Genomic DNA, 25785 nt, shown 5'->3' on the forward strand with positions numbered 1-25785 from the left:
TGGACAAGGCTAGCCTTGATTCATTAAGATTTGAGAAGAAGGGAAGTACAGAAGTTTTGGTAGCCCTTTACTTGTAGAGTCGGATGGCAACTCTAGTTATCATGTCCAGGAAGTTCCTAGTCAAAAACAAGCTTTCAAGAATATTATAGTAGACTATAAATTCTATCGCTACTATGCCTCAATAAAAATCAAAGGGAACAGACGACGGCGGTTCCAGATAAAATAGTATTTGAAACCGATTTCAGTAATTTTTATAGCCTATAAAATAGGTGTAATTATATGCTCCATTATCAAAAATTAATAGTTGTGCACGTAAATGCTCGGGAAATAATTGGTGTTTTTCATTACTGCAAACTTACTAAATCAGGAAACTAAGCCTGTTTGTTACTCTTCTAGGAAAATCATTGACAATGTTCGAGGTGAAATCCACAAACGTCATTGGATTATTTTTGACGGTGACGTAGACCCGGAGTGGGTTGAAAATTTAAATTCTGTACTTGACGACAACAAGCTACTAACTCTACCAAATGGTGAACGGTTGGCAATTCCACCAAATGTCAGGATCATGTTTGAAGTAAGTATTCATGTGTTTAAGGTACTCTTAAGCTGGTATAAATGATAGTAAAATAGTTCAATGGTAGTAAAAAAAACAAGGATTATTGGAATAACCGTTTTTCTCTCCGTTTCCCTTTTTTCTCGTCAGTTTCTTTCCTGTTTTGCTCCGTATATATTTGAAAATCAGTCTAGATTCAACCAAAGGGTTTGAATTGGACATGAAAGAATTTATTTATTTCAAAGATTCCAGCTCTCGATACTAACCTGTCTTTTATATTTGAGACTCAACAGTTTTCGGTACGACTTAGTCACTATTAACAAAGTACATGGGAAATCACTTTAACTTGTTGGACTTGACTAAAACATTATGCTTCTCTCATTGACAACTGTATGCTGGTTGTCCCTGTTTTTGTTCCGGAAACAATTTATTTGTCTATGCTCGTACTTAAAGAAGATTAAATAAAAAAAAACGAGTTTTTTTAACTGAAAGTAAGGAGCGACATTAAAACTTAAAACGCACAGAAATTACTTCGTATATGAAAGAGGCTGCTTCCTCATCAGCGCCCCTTTCTTTACGCTAAAGTTTGACTCTTTCTCTCAATTCTTCTTTTTAAAACAGTAAAAACTTTAGCGTAAAGAGCGGGGCGTTGATGAGGAAGCAGCCTCTTTCATATACGAAGTAATTTCTGTGCGTTTTAAGTTTTAATGTCGCTCCTTACTTTCAGTTAAAAAAACTCGTTTTTTTATTTAATTTCTGAACGTTTTTGAATCAATGCATGTTTTGATTTTGGCTCTACGCAGAGGAATAATCAAAACGAAATTTGTATATTGTTTTTTTGGGCTATATGGCTTTCTCATAATTTTGATCGAATGATTTTGAGAAAAAAAGAGCGGGGGCGAAGCCTAGTTGCCCTCCGAGTTTTTGGTTAATTAAAAAGGCAAATAGAACTTTTAATTTTTTACGAATCTTTTTATTGGTAAAAGATTTACGTAACTTATAAATTAGCTTACGTAAAGAACTTGAGTATTCTCGTGTTTTTATTACATATATGAGGGGATTCGCCCCATCGTCAGTACCTCGCTCTTTACACTAAAGCTTAAATTTTATCCCAATTCATTAAGAATGACCCCTGAATCACAAAAGCCGTAGAATAAATAGTTGAAATTGCTAAAAATACTTTAGCGTAAAGAGCTAGGTATTATAAGGAGGTGAGCCCCTCATATGGGTAATAATTTCTGTTTGTTTTTAAGTTTTATTGCTGTTCCTTACTTCCAGCTGAAAAAGATTTTTCACATTTATTTTTTAATTTTTTTTTTAAATAATGCTAGTAAATCCTGCTCTCCCTTCATGGAAGTTTTCTTCTCCCATGACAAATTCTCGATGGAAAGTTCCCCCAGCATATCCCCCTCTTCTCAACCCCTCCCCCCAACCAAAAAAATCCTCCTGAAAACGCCTGTATACTTCCCAATAACCATTACTATATGTAAGCACAGGTCAAAGTTTGTAACTTGTTGCCCCTCCCACGGAGACTGTGGGGGAGTAAGTCGTCCCCAAAGACATAGTTATAAGGTTTTTTCGACTACGCTGAATAAAATGGCTATCTCAGAATTTTGATCCGTTGACTTTGGGAAAATAATTAGCGTGGGAGGGGGCCTAGGTGCCCTCCAATTTTTTTGGTCACTTAAAAAGGGCACTAGAAATTTTCATTTCCGTTAGAATGAGCCCTCTTGCAACATTCTAGGGCAACTGGGTCGATACGATCACCCCTGGGAAAAAAAAACAAACAAATAAACACGCATCCGTGATCTGCCTTCTGGCAAAAAATGCAAAATTCCACATTTTTGTAGATAGGAGCTCGAAACTTCTACAATAGGGTTCTCTGATACGCTGAATCTGATGGTGTGCTTTTCGTTAAGATTCTATGACTTTTAGGGGGTGTTTCCCCCTATTTTCTAAAATAACGCAAATTTTCTCAGGCTCGTAACTTTTGATGGGTAAGACTAAACTTGATGAAACTTATATATTTAAAACCAGCATTAAAATGCGATTCTTTTGATATAGCTATTGGTATCAAAATTCCATTTTTTAGAGTTTTGGTTACTATTGAGCCGGATCGCTCCTTACTACAGTTCGTTACCACGAACTGTTTGATTGAATGTAAAAATCACTATTGGAGTGGGATTTGAGCCCAAGATCCTCGGTTGCTAGCCGAAGTATCCAACTCTAGACCCAAATATAGACCTAGCGATCTTTCTGAAGTGTTTATTGTAGGTTTCACCGTTCCCTGCAAATCAAATAACTTGAAATAATGATTAACTATATGATATTTTTTACGGCAAAACATGAGACTATGCGGATGAGAGTGTGAAACATTATTTTTTTTAATGGCTCTAAATAATTTCTATTTCATCATTTATTTCGCTATAAATTTAGGGATGATAAACCGTATAGGGTGTATTCCACTCCAGGCTGTATTCCATATCAGCCTGACAAAGGACAAGTATACAGAGTATAGACGTTGTTTGCATTGATTATTTACATTGTTTACATTGGTAACGTAGATCGTTGTAATAAACATAATACATGTTGTTTACTTACCTATGATTTATATGTTCTGACGTAGCCTTGATTCCTGAAGAAGAGATATATTGTTTTAGAAAAGGAATTTCTTTATCGTTTAGTTCTCTCAGCAGCGACATTTCATCAGCTATAAACATTCACGGTGCGAATGGCAACGAGGAATGATTTTCCTAGAAGTTTAAAAAGCAAAAACGGATGTGAGCATTTAAGACCATTTCCTAAATGGTCGAGCGAAGCAACCACTAGTTGAAAGCAGAGCAGCTGATATATTTATAGATCAAGGGGGTAGTGGGCTAAGGTCCCAAGGCTCTGAAACTAGGTAGGCTGAAATCCTCGCATGGTCCTAATTTCAACGAAATATAACACGTCGACCTTTATACTAAAATGTATGCATTGAGCTATTTTTAGGTTATCTGTACAATTCAGGATATTTGCCTCCTGACAGTCAGCCTTTTTTCAACCAAGTCAGAGATGTTGCCGAATCTTTTGGCCTAAATATAAGCATATATGCCAACATAACAGTAGCATGGTGAGCACTGGATTACCACTCGAATTACGATGCGACAACCAGACGATAGAGCAGTTCGTGGGTTCAAGTATTAGGGAAGTAAAACCCACAATTCAGGTTTGCGTCAGTGAAAAGTCAAGCTCAGTATCGGTCATTTAAATACTTTCTTCAGGAAATAGTCTCAAACCTTACGCAGCCAGTAGTAGGCTACTCCCTCCGACTCAAGCTGAGTCTCTTCAACAGCAAGGTCGTCTCAACGCTTTGGCAAGATTCCAAAACATGCTTTTTAGGCCAACAACTTGAAAAGAATCCCCTCGTGTTTGAAAAGATATGTTTAAGATGTATTCTAAATGTCCACTGGACCCAAAAGCTCAACCACCGATAATTGAAATCATCAAATACCAAAGTGCAGATTCTTCTTGCATGTGATTCGTATGTCCAAAGGTCGTCTGCCAGTGGTAGTCACGCAGTGCCAGAAGAAGAGGAAGCTCCAAAAGATCATTCAATGCAGCTACCAAGCAGACCCCCAAAATCCCGATGTGTCGCTCCAACGAGACTGGCAGGGTCATTGGACAGGTGCAGCGATGAGAGATGACTAGTAACTCTTCTTGGGGGTCTTAAGCACCTCTGAAGGAACAGGAGGGTCTAAGCTTCGAGTTAAGTTTTCCTCCTGTGGATGTAAATAGTATTTTGTCTAGTAAGCCTTCCCTTGCCTTACAACCGTTCCGATTAAAGTATATATCTTGAAATCTTGATCTGATGCTGTGCGGGACTGGGGGGGGGGGTGCCAGGTCGGGACGTAAAAGGTGGTTAACAGCCCCCTCCCGCATCAGCTTCTGTCTTTAAACGGGCTAAAAAACAGTCAACCCGTGACCGACTAAGACCTCAGCTTTTTATGCTCGTGATTTTTAGGCCAAACAGAAAAATTATACAGTGGAGAAACCCGTCAATCTTTACTATGTCAACTCTATGGTGTTGAACTTTCTTTCTTCTTTTTTCAGGTTCAAGATCTTAGATATGCCACATTGGCTACTGTATCTCGTTGTGGTATGGTTTGGTTTTCAGAAACTGTTGTTCTTCCTGAAATGGTTTTTGAGCAGTATTTGAACCGACTTCGTCATGTACCTCTTGACGAAGGAGAAGAAGACTTGAAGAGCAGTACCGCTGACGCTAGCGTTTCACCAACATTAAGGGTAAGTACTATATGATTGTAATGGATTAATTCTTGCCAATTAATTTACTATCTATGAGTGTTTTAAGTTTGAAGATTCGAGTCGTCTCTGAATCATGGACATGCTAGAAATAGTATCGGTTTTTACCAGCTCTTGGCCAATCCCTGTTAAGGTGAGTGTTGTAACTTGAGCTGTGAAATTGGCTGCTCCTGTATCCAGTACCTTTTTTATTTCTGACTCATTGAGGGTACTTCTGAAAACAAAGGAGAAAACACCGTAGACATGTATCAATTAATACGCTGACGTGGCAATCCTTATGTTTTTATTTAAGAAGTCGGTACCATATAATTGGTTGAATATATACTCCTCGGTGCGACCGGTCTGAATACGATTGTCCGATGGTGTTACTTGCTGACATTCAATACAGTCCACATACTTCTTGTTGGGCTCCCTCGAAGTAAAAACCGTAGAATTTTTGTTATGCTTATTAATGTTTGCGCTACTATGGGAATGTGCTCTGTATTTTTATTCCTACCCTAGTAATAAAATAAGAGAATTACACCACCCTTATTGTTCTGGATTTGGGGCCTATCTTTTTGGCCAACCAATATTAAGTGTTAGCATAAACCTCAAGAGCGAAAATTAAAGCTCTATTGATAATAAATCTCAAGAACCAATTTTATGCTGAGGAGCATTACCAAAATAAACATAGTTTTGCCATCCCCCAAGTTCCCTCAAAGGCCTGTACTAATATTTTTACGTTATTGAGAATCAAACAAATAGATTAAATGGAAGGTTTAGTTTGCCAATTGATTTTCTACAGTTTTGAAGATAATGACTTTCAGAAAAATATTTTATATATTTTAAAATGATGAAAAATCTAAGCTCTTCTTCTGAGCACACTAATATCGAATAAAGAATGAATACCTGAAAGTTTTAGCAGTCTCACATTACAAGGGCAAAAATGTGTGACTTTTCGGGGCTTTGAATTGGGTAAACGCTACTTTTACTAGTACTAACTTGTTTTCGTTTTAAGTTTAAAATTTGTTCTGTATTTATCATGGGAAAATTATTTAATTTCTGTTTTATTGTTAAATTGAGATAGTTAAGTTATATTAATTATAACACGAAGTTGCTTAAATTGAGAATAAATGAGGATGAAGAGGTGATGTTAAGTAACTAGAATATTAAATGATTGGATAGCTTCACTCGCCCAGATAGTTCTGGGCGATCTTTTCAACTGCTGCCTGTGAAGAAGATGAAAGACATTCAATTAAAAGAACTGTTAAAGTAATTAGTAGGAAGATATTCAATTTTGGTTTACTCTAAAATTCTTCTTCCTCAAACTATAACTCCTATATTACTTAGATGACTACAGACAAGCAGCTGCATGTTGCCTTCTGTCAAAACCTAGTAAATATATTAAATTAAATTCTATCCTGCAAATTTTTCCCCCAAAAAGTTTTAACTCAAATTTTTTTCCAGCATGTACCATATGAAAGTGGTGTTGGTTCGAATTACCTCATCAGAAATAAGTTACCTTGGATCTTAAATTCCTTCGAAATCCTCTCTTGTACCTGGAAATTTTAGGCTTTATCTAAGAAACCAGCTAAGATAGCAAACTGATTTTACAGTTGAACTTATCTTAGCTGGAAGAATGGACATTAGTGTTGAGCACAAAAGCTTAAAAGCCCTTTTTTTCAAATAGATGCTAAGTTTTGGAATAGAGCGAGAAAGAGGGGGTAGGAATTCCTCAAAATTGGGTCAAACAATGCCAAGTGAAAAGTTGGTAAGTTGGACCTAAAAAAGTCTCGTCTTCCTCCTACTTGAGGTTGAACCTTGTGCACCTTCCTTTGCTAGCACTATGTATACCAAGTTAACTAATGAGTAAAACTATTAGCATCAGATTTGTGCGAGTTCAGATAAACACTTGAACCTAATACTCACTAGAACCTATTTGCATCTCAGGTATTACTAATGGGTGTTTATCTGCTCACAGTTGTCTAACACTTTTTTTCTGTAATAATATTCTAATTAGTTCAGTACGTTTTGTTTCACTTATAGTTATTTCTTAAGTCTTACGTTATTTTTGCAGGTTCAGAGAGAAGTGGCTAGCATTCTTCAACAATACTTTGGCAGTGATGGGCTGGTTCTTAGGTGTCTTGACTATGCAGAGCGTCTGGATCATATCATGGAATTTACAAAGCTTCGGGCATTAGACTCGCTTTTCTCGATGTTGAATCAGTCAGTTAGGTAGGAACGCCTCATCTGAATCATTCCACTTTTGCTTTCCTTAGCTTTTGTTTTCTTTTTTTTTACCAGTTCTTCCGAATAGATGAACCAAGCCAGCTAATAATTAATAATGAATAAAAAGATTTAATAACGCACATTTCGTAAAACACTATTAATTTATCAATGAATTGGTGGATATTACAAAATTAAGTGTTTCCTTTAATCTGCAAAGACCCTGAATCCTTTTGATTGGTCCCCAACAAACTGGATTGTTGGTGTTGCACAATTTTATTAATTTGACTGTCGTCAAGGATACTTCCAGTGACTATAACCAGTTATAAGTTGACTAATCTTTCCAGACCAAAGTTTTGGTGTATTCACAATAAAACAGATTTGGAACAAAATAGCAGTTTCGTAAATAAAATGATAACGAAACTATTGTACCTTTTCCATTAATTAGTTCAAATTACCTGAACTAGTATATTAGATTACTTATTTTATTTGTTTATTTCAGTAATTAGTGTAATAAACTAATTATTGCATTAATTCGTTTAAAAATCAAAATATGCTTTGATACAGGTTTTCAAAACCGTTTGGGTAATCCAATTCTAAGATAACTGGGGTTTAACTGTCATTCTGGGACTGGTTGGGTCTAAACTGGGTGATAGAGACTCGTGTATGTAGCTTCTAACTGACATATTGCCTTGGCCATGTTTTATAATATTTTTTTTTACAACTTAATAAACTCAAAATGTGAGAGGAACTATGTAACGTTATTAAATAAAGGTAATAATATTATGGAAATGATAAGATATCATTCCAATTAAAATATTTCTGTGGTACACCAAAGGAGTGTGCCTCCAGAGGCACCCGAGCGATCACGAAGGAGCCGTCAATCTAGTCTTTGGCTCACTGCCGCCAATATGACCTCCAACAGAGGTAAGATGATGTGTGCAGGTTATGTAGATCTGTCTGCCTCTGTAGCATGAAGACGTTGGTTTTCAGGAGAGCGCTGCGTTGGGTAGCTTCAGAGCTCCCATACCGAGAACGTGGCCAAGGTGTTTCTGTTTGCAATCTATGTCATCTGTCACAACAAGCTGGTCCGTCGTGTCACGGATAGATTGTCTAGTTATCCTCCGCTGCCAGTGGATGTTGAGAATTATTCGATGAGTTTTCGAAAGTGAACATTATTCTTGGCTATTCCTCGTTTGGGCACCATGTTTACCTTAGATTTATAATATGTAGATAAAAAAAGTGAAAGAAGTAGCGAATTAAAAACGATGAGCCTAGAGTCTATTGTTTGGTTTTTTGTCCTATTTTTTTTTCATGAGAATAAACTTCAAATACATGTTTTTGACGAATCCAAAGACAGGAAGAAATAATGTTAGACTTATTATTTAAAAGAATAATATTAATGAAAAACAAAAAAAAAATATGATTTTTTTTCGAAACAAATTGGGTCTTGTTTCATTCAATTTCACTTTTGTCCCTATTTAAAAAATGGAAGGAAACCAACTACTTGAAATAAATCTGAAGTTTTTTTTCTGTAATGCTGCAGATATAAGTTAGTGTTTTTTCTGTTTTCAGATTTTTTTTTGGTTTTAAGTTTGTTGTTTTTAAAATCTAACCTCCACACAATATCGAGCATTTTTAGTAAGTTTTAAAATCTCCAATTTACTTCTGTTTTATGTTTACAGGAGGATTTTGCAGTATAATGGCACTCACCCTGACTTTCCAATGGCTCCTGATCAGCTAGAGCGTTATGTCCCTAAAGCACTGCTCACTGGTCTGATATGGAGTTTCTCTGGGGATGGACGACTTAAAGTACGTGAAGAAATGGGTGATTTCATTCGCTCAGTAACAACTATTCCCCTTCCTCCACCGAATCAACCAATTATTGACTTTGAAGTTACTTTAGGTGGTGAGTGGCAATCATGGGCGAGTAAAGTGCCACAGATTGAAATCGAAACTCATAAGGTCGGTGCTCCAGATATTGTAGTTCCAACAATTGATACTGTAAGGCATGAAGGGTTGTTATACACTTGGTTGGCTGATCACAAACCTTTAGGTAAGATCTAGGTTTTGTTTGTTTACTTGAGATGAGTTTATTAAGATATGCTGCTGTGCTGCTTAGAAGTTATAAGGTCTATTTAATATGATCGTTACAATAAACTGAGCCGTGGCTCATTTCGGCCGGCTGATTGATTACTACATTGGTCCATTGACTGGCTTAAAAGGGGCCCTCCTTGCCCCATTACAGGCAGTTCAGGAAGCCTTAACTTTTGGAAATAGGTATTCAGAGGAAATCAGATGTTGTGTGCGTTCTACTTTATGAGTAATTAAAGCTATTTTCGTCATGAGTCATAGAATTGTCATTACGAACAAGGTGAGAAAAACCTTGAAAAAAGAAAAAGAGATACGCCTGGGATGTGTAGCATAGTAGACTAGAAGCGTTGGTAAAAAAAAAGATAAACAAATAAAAAAAAAATTATACAAGCCCCACAGGTTGAATTTTTGTTATCTTATGAGCGTAGTAATTTGGTTAAACTAAGAAAATTGAGCAAAAAAAAAGATAAGCGAAAAAATATTTGGTAGTCGTATTTAGCACTTTTATTTCTATATTTATTGTCATTCTCTGTAAACTAGCTTTGAAAATACGATTTGAGCTTGTGATTATTGTCAGTGTGGTATACGTAGTGAGTATTGAAGCCGAAACTAGTTTCAAGATATTTATTTTATTTTCAGTCCTATGTGGTCCGCCTGGATCAGGTAAAACTATGACATTGTTCGCTGCCTTGAGATCACTACCAGACATGGACGTCGTTGGTCTTAACTTCAGCTCTGCTACTACCCCTGAGCTACTAATGAAGACATTTGATCATTACTGTGAATATAGGAAAACTCCTAATGGAACTATATTGGCTCCCATTCAGGTAATTCTCCTTTTATATTTTCAAAATAAAAGACATAGGTGATTTATGCATAGAAAAACGGCGTTCACGTCTAAAACAGAAAAAAAAAGCAAAATTCGGACATTTCAAACATGAAAATTAATAAAAATTTACTTAGTGACCGGTGATTTTTTTTTAAAAAAATGTGTCGAGTGTAGGGCTCGACCGATATGGATTTTTGGGGTCCGACACTTGTATTATGGTAGCGTGCTGACACGGTACCGATTTAGTTTGTCAATAAGTTCCGCTCCGAGAAAAAAACTTGCCTAAAGTTTAACCCCAGTGGTGTCGCTGGGGGGGGGGGGCAAGAGGGCAGTTGTCCGCCTAATAATTTGGAAAAAAACTATAATTTATTGAGTAGATTTAAAACTGTTAAGTAGCTTGAAAATTTTTAAGCTTGTTTTTGAGTGTCAAGTTTGTTCTATACTTTGAGCAGATAATTTTTTTTAATTAATGTATTTTTTTTTAGCATAAGGAAAAAGAGAAAAATAGGGGTCCAGTAAACTTCATAATATGTTCCACTTTAATAGTTTTTCAAATATACTGCCTTTGAAACCTTATTATCGAGTAAAAATGTGAGTTTAGGTAATGGTAAAAATGAAAATGTTCTATGCTTCCATGTTTCGCCATATTTGTTCAGGTCAATTTTTTTCCTTGATATTTAAGGTGTTTTTACTTTTTAAACCTATCAGTTCAAGATTAGATTCTCTTGTTTTAAAACTTTCAAAAGTGGAAATTAATACATACACTCTCCAACGTCTGCAAATAGGACGAAAACGGAATGATTGAAAAATAAGAAGGTAGATATACAGTGAATATAATTTTTTAAATGAAAAAGAAATCATTGAAAAAGAAATTAAGACTTAGTACTTTTTATAATGATATTCGTGCTGTAACTAGAAAGTCCAAATTAGTTGTAGTTATTTCCAGTATTTAATTGAAACCTCGATTCTCTTATTGCCTAATAAGTACTGATAACGTCCTATTCCTTACTTTTCGGAATAGATATACAGCGAATAGAATTTTCTAAATGAAAAAGAAATCATTGGAAAAGAAAATAAGACAGCACTAGGAGATCAAGCTTTGCTTATGAAGGGAATTATACACATAAAAACGATATTCAGTGTAACCCCCCTGCAGAAATGTATACCCCTATACCCTGGTTTACAGAAGAAAAACTTTTGTGCAAACTCTTATAGAATTAGTTTTTCTTAAACAAATATACAAAGAAAAATATTCAAACTTTAGGAGTTACTTTTCCTTTCCAATTGACTTCCCCTGTGATTTTTAATTAATTTAAGGTTTCTGCTGCAATGATGTTTAGAATTGTTCATATTTTCTGGATATTCTCGGCCAAACTATGCCCAACAGATAAGTTGATATTTTTAATATCAGTATAAGGTCGATTGAAATATAAGGGTTGAATAAGCGATATGGATCTACCGAAAAAAAACCATTGTTTAGCCTTGGCTGAAATGAAATGTCAATAATATACTCAAATAGTTTGAATAAATCAAAAAAGATTAGTTTCTTATTGAACCTGATAAATTTCGTTTCTAATTTTTGATATAATTTTTTTCAGTTGTTGTATTAAGTGAATCAGGGTTTATTACTGCATTGTTGCTGGAAAAAAAATTACTTGACTTTGTTTGAGAAGATGTAAAGGTTTTCAATTTTGATCCATAATGATCCTCGTGAGAAATATATGTCAAACTGATAGGCAATTCGATTCTTCTTAAGGTGAAGTTAAGAGTTGTTAGAACAAAGTTCATTGCCTTTTCTTCATTAACTGGAATTCCAATTGCCTTATAAAAACGATCATAACTCGCAGGGAATGGGGGAAGGGAGTTTCCGGTTTTCAAAGAGGTGTTTTTTTTTTTTTTTTTTTTTTTTGTTTTTTTTTTTTTTGTTTTTTTTTTTTCAAAATATTGTTACCAGCACACCTACCAGAATCGATTGTCAAATATGTCACAACTTATGTTCTTCAGAGCATAAGTCCTCAGAGCTCGGTGCTCGGGAGTGGGCGTTCTCGATTCCTGTCAACAGGATATCTGCCAGAAAGATTGCCTGATTCTGACCGTTCTTGGCGGAACTATAACTACTATCCTAGCTAAGCCTTTAAGGTATCAGAACCCAACTACTGTTGAGGATGAAATTAGTGACATCCCTAAATTCTAATCATCAGTACAACTAACATAAGTTGTCTTCGGATTTCAACTAAACGTAGGGGGGAGTAAGAATAAGCATGAGGCTAAAATAAGTGACAAAAGACCTTCTTGGGGAGGGGGGGGCGAAGTTGCTGATTTTTATATATATTTTTTTTTCAAATATCTACCAAAAAGAGCTATCTAATATCAATAAAACATTATTATATGCAAGATTAGTTGTCCTAATTAGGCCTTTAGTTTTCTGAACTAATTCCTTCTTTGTCGATGGAGGAGTTCCCAAATTAATTCCCAACATGTCATCCTAATATCTGTCAGAAAGATGGTTTCATCTCAACCAGATGCTCTGGGATGAATGAGCTAGTTTCCTGTCTAAGCTTTTTTAGGATCCGAACCCCAACGCGACCTTTATGGGGGAAAGGACTAGAAGGGTCCCTAAATTCTTGGGACCCCACTTTTAGGCCATAGGTTAGAAGGGGATATCGGTACTCGACCACACTTGGTTGGAAATAAGAGTAGGTGTCCTAGCTCCGTCTTTTGGGGATCAGTGCCCGTTGTGACCAATGTAAGGAAAGGAGGTCTTCAAATTTTTGTCATCAGCATATTTGCCTGACCCGGTTGTCTGGTCTTAACCAAACTCCATTGAAAGTAAGAGCCAATAAGCATTTTTGATTGGCAATTTGAATTCTATAATTGAGAATCCAATCCTGAAATTCGATTTCTATTCACAAACTGATCGTGTATTTTGATTCACAATCCCACACTCATATTTTTGTTTGCATTGTAAAATCTATACCCGTGTTTCAATCGAAGGTTATGGATTTTGGATTGTCAGATTGTAGTACTAACATAAAAGCTTATAACATGTATGCATCTTATGTTGTGTTAGAAGATGGAATTTTATTTTTCTAAGAAATTTTGCAGGTAGTTTCTTTATTTTGTCTAGTTTTTCTTTGATATTTGATGTTATTTTCCTTGATAGGTCCCAAGAATACCGAAGGTCGTAATTTTATAGGGAAGGGTAGGGAAGGTCAGGTTCAATTGAAAGCTCAAGGTTTCTGAGTTTTCATAGGTAATAAATTCCTACCTTTTCAACTTATATTAGTTTATACTTTTTTTGAGGGGGAGGTAGTCTTTAAATCTCGTCGTTATGGCATTCACTATTTTTGGGGCTTTGCTGCAACCACTCTTTTCGGAAAGGAAGTCCTAGCTCTAGCTGCTAAGAGTTAGTATCCAATCCATTGTATTCTGGGGAGGTCGTCCTCATATTTTCTCAGCAGAATATTTACAAAATATATTGTTTTATCTTAGCAAACTTGGTGGGCAGTAAGAGGAAATATATCAGCAGTGGTTAAATTTTTGTCATCGTAATACATAAGGAATGGATATCAATGAATCTTGATGTGAAGTAAAAATGACTGTCCTAGTTAGGCTTTATCAGAGTCTGGAACCGATTTGACTTCTGTGGTGGATAAGGTCCCTAGTTTGTTGCTATTAAGACGTCTACCTGTAGGGAACTTCAGCCCCAGGCCAAACTTGATGTGAAGTGAGAACCTGGACTATAATTTTATCTTTTATGGTTTGTACCTGGTCCAACTTCTGTTAAAGAGAGAGGAATAAAATTCACTTCATCACTCTTAACTACTTGGCAGACTGGCTGAATTCATCAAATAAAACCTAATCAACAGCCATCATTATTATCTGTTGTGTTTATGCTTTATATAGTCTGCTAGAAAATGGCTGTGTTCCGGGTGCTCACTCGATTCAGGAGGGGCCTTAGGTTTTGAGTCTGTCGTCCTTGAAAACGCTTCGATTTTCAAGATTTCTCTTACAATTTCTCCGCCATTTTTCTTTCTTCTTTCCTTTTTTGTTATTGTGGTAGAAATAATTAGGATAATGTGACAAGACTAACGTCGAAGATTATCGTCCGATGAGTTTTCTTTTTCCCTAATTTTAGGAAAGTTGACTCTTGCTTTTTCGTAAAAAAAAATAATTTGGGATGCATGTAGACCACCGCTTTTCTTCATTAAATGTGCTTTACTTTTAGCTTGGCAAATGGCTTGTCTTATTCTGTGATGAAATCAACTTGCCGGATTTGGACAAATATGGAACTCAGAGAGTAATTTCCTTCTTGCGCCAGATGGTTGAACAAGGTGAGACTTATTTCAATTTTTAGTAAATGTTTCAACTTCGCTTAAGAAATCAACGTCGGTTTTACTATTGAATGTTTGACGCACGATAAATCTTTTATATACTAATATATAGATTTGCAATCATATTTTTACTATTTATAATCTTTTATAAAATAACTTATTTTCATTAAGCTGAATCTTGTTTTGTCATATAGCTTCTTAAAATACAGAGGATTCTCTTTTGAGCAGAATTCTAGGTTTCTTCAAGGTGAATGATGAACAAAAAGGGTGGTTTTATCTGAATCTTCGAAACTAGATTATATCTTTTATTGGAGATTCCTCTTTATGTTGGAAAGTAGGAATTTTACTACCTGTATTGAACAAACTGAAAATACAGTCTGCGTTTCTATATTTTTCCGTTAAATGCAAGTTCAAAGATTTGTGAAGCTCGAGGCCAAAACTGCGTATAAAAAAGATGTGCATCTAAGGTTAGCTATTGGTGCTTACTGAAGTCAGATGCTGCACTTATATGAGTTTTTTTATGTTGAGTCATTTTTAAGTAAACCTGTTGTAGCACAGTGGATTGATAATCTGCTTGACAATACGGAGCACCCGTGTTCGATCCCCGGTGCAGCAAGGTTGGGCGATAAGCTTGCCACTTGTCCCTGTAAGAAACACCCAGCAACTGAAACGTCGACTCGACGCCTTATGCGCCAGCAATGGCTCAGGAGGATCTTTATCCTTTATACTCTTTTAGGTAAGATGAGGCTTTTTATGGGGAAAAGTTGATCGAGTCCTTGAATGTATTTCCAAACATAAAAAATGCCCCTCAGTAATAGTTATGATGGAAGTTTTTCAAATTTTAAGCTTTGACGACATTTCAATAATGGCAAGTCCGAAAATGCCAGAATAGATTTTTCTTTAAACTCTAAAATTGTACCTTTTTCTCAATTTATAGATAAAGCTACGTGAAGCAGGAAGAGGAATGTGCGGATACTTACGATAAATATTCTTTTAGATAGTTTGTAATCTTTCAATATATTAGAAAGGGCGAACAAAAGGAATATATCGCGAACAAAAGAAATACATTGAAGTGCCTAATAAGCTCTATTAACATAAATTTTCGTGTTTGAATTTTGTCTTTTGTTTCCCCAGGGGGATTCTGGAGATCAACCAGTAGTGGAGAACAACATTGGGTTAAACTGGAGCGCATCCAGTTTGTCGGTGCTTGCAATCCTCCAACAGATCCAGGCCGAAAACCACTCACACAAAGATTCTTACGTCATGCACCGGTCATTTATGTGGACTACCCTGGTGAAACATCCCTTAAGCAAATTTACGGCACCTTTAACAGAGCCATGCTTCGTCTTGTTCCATCCCTTCGTCCATTTGCGGATCCATTAACCAATGCTATGGTTGAATTCTACCTCTTGTCTCAAGAAAGATTTACTCAAGATCTACAACCACATTATGTTTACTCACCTCGTGAGCTGACTCGCTGGGTGAGAGGTATTTGTGAAGCTGTTAGACCCCTGGAAGGCGTGACTTTAGAGGCTCTTGTAAGATTGTATATTCATGAAGCTCTAAGGTTAGTACCTTTTATGCTAGAACAACAAATTTAACTGCAACAGTCCATCCTGTTCTTACAATTCGCATATTAAACTACTAAATCTAGTTTGTTACTTTGTAGTCACTGTTTAAGATTATTCTTTAATACTTGACTGATTCTTTCATTACATTGCCTTTGGATTCCACTCTTGTGGCTATTTCATTTTAATATTTATCGTAACTCATTTCAGTTCCTTTATCTCTTTTTTTTAAACTTCTAAGGAAAAGGTAGCTTCATTTGATGTGGTAAAAATTTAGACAAGTGTTCTTCTATTGTTTTAATGTGTTAATCCCGATAGTAGGATTTCTTATCAAATATTCTGCTAATTTCAGACGTTCGATTTTATATAGAATAGAATAACAATGTCTGAATTTTCAACCTAGATTTATGTTGCTTGAACGACATAATGTTTTGCAGCATCCTTTGATCAGCTTTGCCAAACAAAATTTGTGGGAGCAGCATTTTGGTTTTATTTCTTCGCCGTCGATCGTTCTCTGTAGTTTTCTACCCTTCAAAACTTTAAATGACTGGGTCCAAGAATTTTTTCTTCAAGGAAATGATGCCACATTAAAATGGCCGTTTCTGCTTGCAGGCAACTTAATTCTCTATTTCCTGACATCCATTCAGTGCCCTTGCGTTTGAAACCCACCACGTGTACAAGCTGATCTTTGTTCTAATACCCAAAACTTAGTCAAATCGATCTTGTTATTTCTGTAAACATTTTTGTAAAAATCTGTATCATATTAGAACTCCTGAAATTTTAATCAAAATTTCCACGATTCTAGGAGCCCGCCTACCAAATTTCAAGTGAATTTTGATGCTTTAGCGTGGAAGGTTGGTGAACTTAGAAGTGTCTTATGCCTCTGAAAAGCCATCTTCTCCTTGGCCCAAGACTTGCCCCGCAAGTTAAAAGCGGCGCAAAAAAGCGTGCCTGTCGTTTCAATTAAAGGTCATATTTCAAATTATATAAAATGAAAGTCTTTGCACGTTTTTTATTTAAAATGGTGCTACTTTTCACTTTAAAGTAGATAGAGGAGGAGGCTTGATAAGGGCACTTTATGCCAAATATATTAATGTAAAATTCCAAATCATCTAAGATTCTTTACTAATAATACTACTACTAACAACTCACTGCAGCACCAAGCCACCCGAGTCCAACACTCCAAGCTATTCAAAGCTCTTTACATCCCTCTAAAGAATTTTATTTTCTTTAAATCCTTGACCTCTCCCAACTTCATCGAGGACGACCCGGTTTTCGTTTGGCCCTAGGTGGATGGCCGAAAAGAACAATCTTTGGCAATCTGTTATGCTTTATTGACAAAATGTATCCTACCCATTTCAACCTTTCTCTCAGTATAACCCTAGAAAGGGACATAGAACAACATTTTTCGTAGAGCTCCCAGTTTGAATTGTGGTCAGTCTAACGGGTATCCAAAACAATCCATGGGCAATTTTCTGGAAACAAAACATCCTCCTCCGTCTTCTAAAGTGCCCATATTTCTGGACTATACTTGACCACTGTCATTACTGTACTGTCCAATATTCTACTCTTGGTTTGCCGACTTATCTTCCCTTTCTTTCAAACTTTTTTCAACTGTAAATAAATACCCTCAGCCTTGGTTATCCTACTTTTAGCACCTTCACTGCATACTCTTGGTTCGCCGACTTATCTTCCCTTTCTTTCAAACTTTTTTCAACTGTAAATAAATACCCTCAGCCTTGGTTATCCTACTTTTAGCACCTTCACTGCATCCACTATCCTTATTAATGATGCAACTGAGGTAAGCGAAACCGCTTGATCGACCTTCTCGCTACCGAACATACCTAAGCTATTCACCTAAGCGACTTATCTTCTTAGTGTTGATTTTCAAACCTATTCCTGCAGTCTAAACTCTCAAAACATCCAAAAAATCATTCATTTCGCTAACACTTTCATCTAGGGTGCTCATATCATAAGCATAACCTTAGTGTAGGAGAGTTTTACCTTTCCATTGGATTCCATGCTCTCCCATAGCCTTTGTTGCGTTCTTTAGGACAAAGTCCGTCAAAGTGATCCATACAAATGGGGATAGAACGCAACCCTGCTTAACTCCTGATTCAGTACGGAAGTATCTACTAGTCTCATTTCCTACCTTAACCGAAGCAATGTTGCTCTCGTACATAGCAGTTATCAATTCGGTATACGGTACAAGGATAAAACCTTCATTAAAGCTCTTCTATCGGCATAATCTAACGCTTATTCATAATCTATGAAACTGAGCACTAAAGGGGTCATATGACTCAGTCACTTCTGAATTATTAATTTAAAAATGAAAATTTGGTTGCCGCATCCTGCCGCCCTCCTAAAATAACACTGTTCTTCTCTTAAACTTTGCCAATAGCAAAGTTTTTTAAGCATAAAAAATATCATTATAGGGTCATTCCATGTCAAGTCAACCAGGTCATGACACCCACCTCTTTAGATTTTGATGAAACATGGCACAATTGTTGCATTTGCTATATAGAAATACCAAATTTTATTTCTCTATCTCTTATAGTTTTTTTTTTCTACAAATTTCTTAATTCTCTTAATTTAATGCGATTTTAGGCCTTAGATTTCGCGTCTTGCAATGTAACTTGTAGCTTAAAAATTAATATCTTGAAAACTATTTTAGATATCATCATGAAACTTTGCTTCATATTTAACTAATATATTTGAAATAAAGAAAAAATACATTCACTGACCTATCTCAACTCCAAAAAATAATAAAAATATTATAATCAGAATTTTTTTTATTTGTAAACCATTGTTGGGATTTACTAAAATTGCAATATCTCAGGTCTCAGACCTGGTAGAGTGTTCATGTATTTTTTTTAAATACTCTTAGATACATAGGCTAACAGATAAACAAAAAAGATGTATGGCTTTTTCACATGTTTAGTTAATATTCCAAAAAGTCGAATATTATTAAGAAATTATAAATTTGCGGTTTACTTAAATTTAATAAATGTGAAATAAAATAAAAACTGAAGTCTAAGAATCAATATCTTTTACAGCAATTATTAGTTCTGCTTGTTATATTTTTTCCACTTCATCCAACACTCTCTGTTTTTCTGATACACTCTTTGTTGAAGTAGTACATTCTGCCAGTGTTACTTGATTGCGGTGCATCAACTGTACTGATAATGTGCTCCAAAGGTATTATGCACAAGTCTTCTCTCTGAGGCCAGTAAAAGCTGGCAGCAGGTCCTGGAGGGTGAAGAAAAAGAATTTCAGCATCTTCTTCTTCATGAAACACAGTTTTAACGAGTCCAAAGTACCACTTTCCATCGTAGTTTGCAGCCACATAATCGTTTAAAGATGGTTGAATGCAGACCCAATCCGTAGCAGAATCAAAAGAAAACATTAGAGTAGGATTAGGACTATCAGCAGTCCTCCTTATTTCAATTTGATTTATATTTAGTGGTTTGAAATAATGGAAACTTCGAGTACTGGGTGGTTAAAAATCGTGACGCTAACTCCAATCTGAAAGCTTCAGCATTTTTTTTGTCAATAAAGTGAAAGTTTATTTTTTCAATGTTGACTTTACAGAAATCATAAACTGCAGTTGCTTTCTTGATTTGATTTTCATCTGAAAGTTGAAGGCTGGCTTTTTTCAAAATTCTCTTAACAGTTCCTCCTAAGCCATCACATATTGATTTCCCATGGCTTGTTGCAAAGAATGAATGTTCGGCTTTCATTCCAAAGTCTTCATGATGGTTTGTTAGGTTTTTGAAACTATTTCTATTTTTATATTGACCAGCACAGCCGTCAGTGAAATAATAATAATAATAATAATAATAATTTATTTTTAACCCACATCATAACAAGTTATGGCACTTGTGGAGTAACAAAAAAAATGAAATACACTACAAGTAAAATACACTACAAATAGAAAAAACATTACGCTACAATGAGATTAACCGAACAGACGGACCAAAGGATGATGAGGCGATAAACGATAAAAAGCTGATTCCGACAACCTTCCATACATGAGGGCCAACTTTGCACTTATATCAGGGACATCAAACTTACGAATTATCTTCCTATTGCTATACCAAGGGGGGAGATAAAGTAAAAATTTACAATATCTGAAATAAAAAAATCCGAATCTGATTATAATCTTTTTTCTTTAGAAGGGGATAAAGACCAGAAAGATCACTAAATGTAGCATAGAGTCTACCGAGTGCACGTCTATTATACTTCCCTCGATTAGCAACTATCTTAGAATAGCCCGTTTGAATTTTCTTTTGAACATCACGAACAGTGCACTGCCGTAGGCAAGAAATTGAATTCGTAACAGTAATACCCAATCACCGAAAGGCGGAAACAAAGGGTATTGAAAAACCGCGACAAGCTAAGGGAGCAATAGAGAAAGTCGGACCATTAAAAACTAGAAATTCACATTTCTCAACATTAAGAGAAAGACCAATATTAGAAAATAGACGTGAAACTTTTGAGACCATAAACAAGAGACCTTGCTTATTTTTACACAAAAGTAAAAGGTCATCTGCATAAGCAAGATAAGAAACATCTGAGAGTCCAATAAAATAATTTGATCTAATTTCATCTAGAATACCAGAAATGCACATTTTGAATATACTAGGTGATAAAACCCCTCCCTGCTTGACACCTCGACATAAACGGTCAAACGGAGATCCAGATTTATTAATTCGGAGGAAAGAATTCTCATACCAAAAACGAAGAAGAAACATGACTGAAAGATTTACACCATTATTAAAAAGGGGAAAAAAAAGCTTGACTGTGAACTACATTGTCAAAAGCTTTAGAAAGGTCCAAAGTACACATATAAAGTGGCGACCCCTCAGCCATGCTATTCTTAAGGGCGGAAGAAAGAACACGGTGTGCATGTTGACAACCAATACCAGCTTGAAACCCGAATTGATTCGATCCGAAATTTATATTTTCATTTAAATGAGGAATTAAAATATATTCAAGGATTTTACTCAAGTTACACGTAGTGGTTATAGGGCGATAAGATGAACATTGAGAAGGGAGTTTTCCCCGCTTTAGAATTGAGGTGACATTTCCACAAAAAAAGCTATCCGGAACCAGAGAAGATGTTAAACACATTTGGAACAACAACTGCAAATGAAATAAAAGAACAACACACTTTGGATTTATATTATTTACACTAATACCATCAATATCAATGGATGAAGATTTCAGTTGCTTAATTGCATTTTCAACAGCAGTTATTGATACTGGAATAATATGGCCCTGATGAAGCGAAGGCGGTAGAATTTTAGAAAGTAACCGAGAATAATGTGAATGCACAAAAAAAATAATTTTGGAAAAAATTCCCGAATAGTAAACATACCAAGTTGAACTAGAAATCGAATCACTATTATAAAGATCACTTTTATCCAGCTTCTCAAAATTGATCAATTTAGACCAATCCTTTTTAGAGGCTGGAAATTCCATACCCTTATAACGAATAGATTTAAGGTACTTTTAATCATTCTTTGTTTTCTGATTTATATCCGCAACAGACTCCGTTATAGGTCTACCACAATCAACCCAAATTCGAAGTCAAAGTCTTGCCTTATTTTTAAAATTCTTTAATTCAGGATCGGCAGCCCATATGGATTTCCGCGTTTTTATACGAATACGTTCCTGGGGAACCGCAATTTTTTCAGCTTCTTTCATACATCTAATTATATCATCATAATATCTATCAAGATCACGCTTACTACCCTTTACTTGCAATTGGAGTAGATGATAAGGCACACGAATACAATTAAGCAGTGTAGATAAAGACAATATATATATAAAGCAATATCGGCTCTTTTCCAATTACTACATTTAAACCATTTAGAATTCCCAATAGAGGCAACATCGCAAAAGTTACGTTTCAGTTTAGTAGTAAATGAAAGCGATAGATGGTCAATGTCATCAGACCCAATATCAACATGAATAATCGAGCATTTAGCTGTGACGAACTCATTATATGATCAATATTAGAAACACTACCAGATTGATGGATATAGGAGTATGACAAATCTTTCTTCAGAATCACGTAAGGGGGCATGCACTCCAATATTTCTCGGGATCGATAACTTTGTTCATCCAAATCCGTGTTAAAGTCACCAAGAACTATAAAATCAAGTTTATTTTCCTTGACAGGATTCATCACGGACTTTAAAGACTTGCATGTAATAGCAAATTTATTTATTGACTCCATTGTATTATTTTTATATGGAAGATAAACATTAGCAAACACAGTACTATTTACTCTAACAGCAAGAATGTGCTTATCCGAATAAAAAAGGGATGGGTTCGAAAGATCAATACTTTTTTAAAAAATACAGGCCAGGCCTCCAGAAGGGCGGCCACGCGTGGTAACAGCATCAGAAGTAAGAACCGAATGAACAGAGCTTCGATGAAGGAAATTTCTGCTAGAGGCAGTTAACAAAGTTTCTTGCAGGCAGATAACGTCGAAGTTCTCGTACAGATCGTCAATATTATCATCTTTATTTTTTGTGCCATTGATATTGTGCTATATGATTGAAATTTGTAAAGTCATTTAGAGGTTTGTTGACTAGCAAAACCACGGAGAACGGAGCATGACATGCTAAAGGACACGTGTTCACCATTGCAATAGGCACATTTTGGTGAGGCATTGCATGGATTTTCTTTTGAACTAATATGAGGGCCGGCACAACGAGCACATTTGGGCGCAGGACTGGGACAAGGAGACTGGAAGTGATGGGGCGATCGGCACTTAAAACAACACTTTGGAATTTCCTTAAACTCGCTCAGTCTAAAGAATTCATAACCAATTCGTACACCGTCTTTGAAATAAGCTGCTTTAGCAAAAGAATCCACAAAATCAAGCTTAACTGTTTTCGAAGAGCCAAGCCTTTTGGCAGCAACAATACCGCTACAATTTGTGAAAGACTGAATCGCATAATCCTCTGGAACACCTTTTATAATGGCTGAATATTTCTTAGAAATTTCTTTGGTTGACGTACCGACGAGAATGACGGGAACAGATGCACGGAAGTCTTCGGCAGCAGATTTATCGATATTTACATACCACTTATCGTGAACCGGGCGAATACTGGATACAAGTTCATGGCCACTGATTTTATCAATAGCGTCTTTCCTTTTAATTGGATCCGATAGATGAGCCGGCACTTGAGAGACGACAATAGTGGTTGACTGGCGACTAGAGCCTCTAGGTTTTGGTAACTGAGGGTAATTGAGGCTATGATTGTCCAACTTTGCTGACACAATTTGAACAAGTTGATGAACTTTAGAAACTTTAGAGGCCAATTGTGAATAGGCCACAGCCGGCAACACTGGAACTTCAGTTGGAAGTTTAATAACATAAGTTGGCATAGAGATGCTAGCTTCATCACACTTCTTCAAAAGATCGAGCATGTCCTTAATATTACTGGTTGCAGACTTAGCACCACTGCGGCGAGGGGGAATTTCATCAGGCGCAAGTTTCGACCATAAATCAGCCTTAGCTTCAGCTATTTTTGGTGAAGCAAAAATATCCACTCCATATTCAATAATTTCCTTCTCAGAAATCGAATTCTGCCAATTACTTCGGACAAAATTTAACACAGGTGAATATATAAGTTCAAAGTCATTCAGATCCTCCGATTGTTCGTTAATACTTGGCATCTTTTCAAGGCACCTGTTTTCAACTACCACACAATTTAAACCGTTCAATTTATAAATACAGGTCACTGATATATGACATTACAAATTCCAAGCCAATTGTTGCGAAATAACAAGGTTACTGAATTAATTATGAAGCATAGGTCAGGATTAAAAGTCTCTATAATTCCAAGGCAATTGTTGCCTTGGAATTTTTTTTGTATGTAATTCACCAAACAAGTGTCATGTTGTAAATCATCACTTATGAAACAATGGTTGGAAGTTAAAACTTTATCATCCTTTCTCAAGTAGAGTCCAACTGGATAAACTGTACATCCACCTCTGTTCCAGTGATACCTTTGGAACTCATTTTGAATGGTGTAAGAATAATTTTCACTGAAATCCATTATTACAATTGCTGTATTCAAAGGCGGATCTTCTTTCAGTTTTTTGAAAGTTTTAGACTGTGGTTTTGTAATGTGGGATTAGGTTTTCTACAGATTTGCTCAGTAAAGAAATATAGCCTTCAATGCTGATTGATTGCTTAACCATTTCTGTCCTGTCAGTATTAACCCATTGGCTTATGATTATTTCTTCTTCTAAATCATAATCTTCACTCAATTTTGCAGTTAAGTATTCAATCAGGGTATCATCAGAAGGACAGTTGTCACAATGGCGTAGCATACACTCACTGTTTTCAACATTACAAGCCAACATCTTGATCAAATCTTTGTAACTTTCTTCAATTTTTACAGCATCTGATAACAATTTCACATTCTGGTGTATGCTGCATACACATACTGTATGGGTACCTGTTGACCCAGCAAGGACACGCCACTTTGGTCTTATACTGCAAAATTTCGGGAATCCTATTTTCAAGTCGGGGCATTCCCATTTAAAACAAGAGTAAAGCTCTCTCAAGTTACTGAGAATAAGTCTTTTTTGCATATAAATATTTTTTTTAATGCTCACTTGATCCTTTGCTCCGGGTAAAACTCTTGAGTTCTCATCACTTTGGTAAAAGTCTGTCACAAGTTGAACTGTGTTTTCGGGGAGTGTGTTACCTTTTTTAGGGTCAGGGATAGCTAGGATACCTTTTTCTCGTTTAAGTTTTCTTGCTTGTTTTACCATATAATCGGTCACCTGAAATTCTGTAGCATTTTTTTTCTGGATCCAATATTCTGGCACAAAAGTCAGAATTTGGACTTTTTGGGATGTCCCAACAGACACAGACACAAGTTTTTATTTAAAAGGCCCACGAGCTTATCGAAATCTTCTGCTTTTTTGATAAAATTTCTTTCGTCTTCTGACATTTCAATGTCATAATCTAGAGCTTTGGAAATCTTTTTCTTTACTTCTTTTGTTACTTTTTCAACTTTTCTTTTGTAATACGATCCCTTACTATGTGATGACAAATTATGAAGTTTAATTGGAGTTAAACCCAAATCATCTAAGGCTGCATTTATTTGTGACAGGGAGACATTTCTAGATTCAAATGAATCCAATTCAATCATTAGTTCGTCATCAGATTCATTTTCAGTGATTACAGTTTTTTCTTCACAGAAGTTTCGACATGAATTGCATGTCTTTTGTCCAGGTTTAATAAAAATATTTTTTTTCACAAAATTGTTTTGAAAAACTTAAAGATACACTTCTTTGTGACTTTTTATTGGCTTTTTGTGTTTTTTTAATGGATCTATGCATACTGTTTGATATTTTTCAAACACATTGAGAAAGTAGTAGCTGTGATGGGAACAAACATTTTTAAATTCAATTAAATCGATTCCAGATCTAAGTTGAATTAATTCTTTTTCTTCCTCGGTTAATTCTGATACAGATTGTAATTTTTTGGAAGGTGTATAAGTAATCTGAAAGCAGTCTGATTGTTTAAATAGTCCAATGCTACAAGCTTGAGGATTTGTCATTTTGATATCCGCTTACCCCATTTTAAAACTTTAATTTACTTTCAAACCAAATGTTTCAAGTTGCGTATTCTTTTAGTTGGTCTGTAATTTTGTTACTCATAAATAATGTTGAATATCAGTCAAACATGTGAAAAAGCCATACATCTTTTTTGTTTATCCTGTTAGCCTATCTATCTAGGAGTATGTAAAAAAAAATATGAACACTCTACCAGGTCTGAGACCTGAGATATTGCAATTTTAGTAAATCCCGACAATGGTTTACAAATAAAAGAAAATTTCTTATTATAATATTTTTATTATTTCT

At 35.6% G+C, this 25785-nt stretch overlaps 1 protein-coding gene across 1 annotated transcript in view; it reads left to right on the plus strand.

The window, feature by feature from the left end:
- Window positions 1–25785, plus strand: part of LOC136034766 (dynein heavy chain, cytoplasmic-like) — a gene marked incomplete in the record, with an annotated part of 269617 nt that overhangs the window by 185998 nt on the left and 57834 nt on the right. The window contains 7 exon segments of the mRNA XM_065716167.1: window positions 397–574; window positions 4646–4837; window positions 6912–7069; window positions 8746–9116; window positions 9794–9981; window positions 14212–14317; window positions 15452–15884. Coding sequence (XP_065572239.1) covers window positions 397–574; window positions 4646–4837; window positions 6912–7069; window positions 8746–9116; window positions 9794–9981; window positions 14212–14317; window positions 15452–15884 — 1626 coding nt within the window.

This window comes from Artemia franciscana, chromosome 13 (assembly GCF_032884065.1).
Source record: "Artemia franciscana chromosome 13, ASM3288406v1, whole genome shotgun sequence".
Classification (NCBI taxonomy): domain Eukaryota; kingdom Metazoa; phylum Arthropoda; class Branchiopoda; order Anostraca; family Artemiidae; genus Artemia; species Artemia franciscana.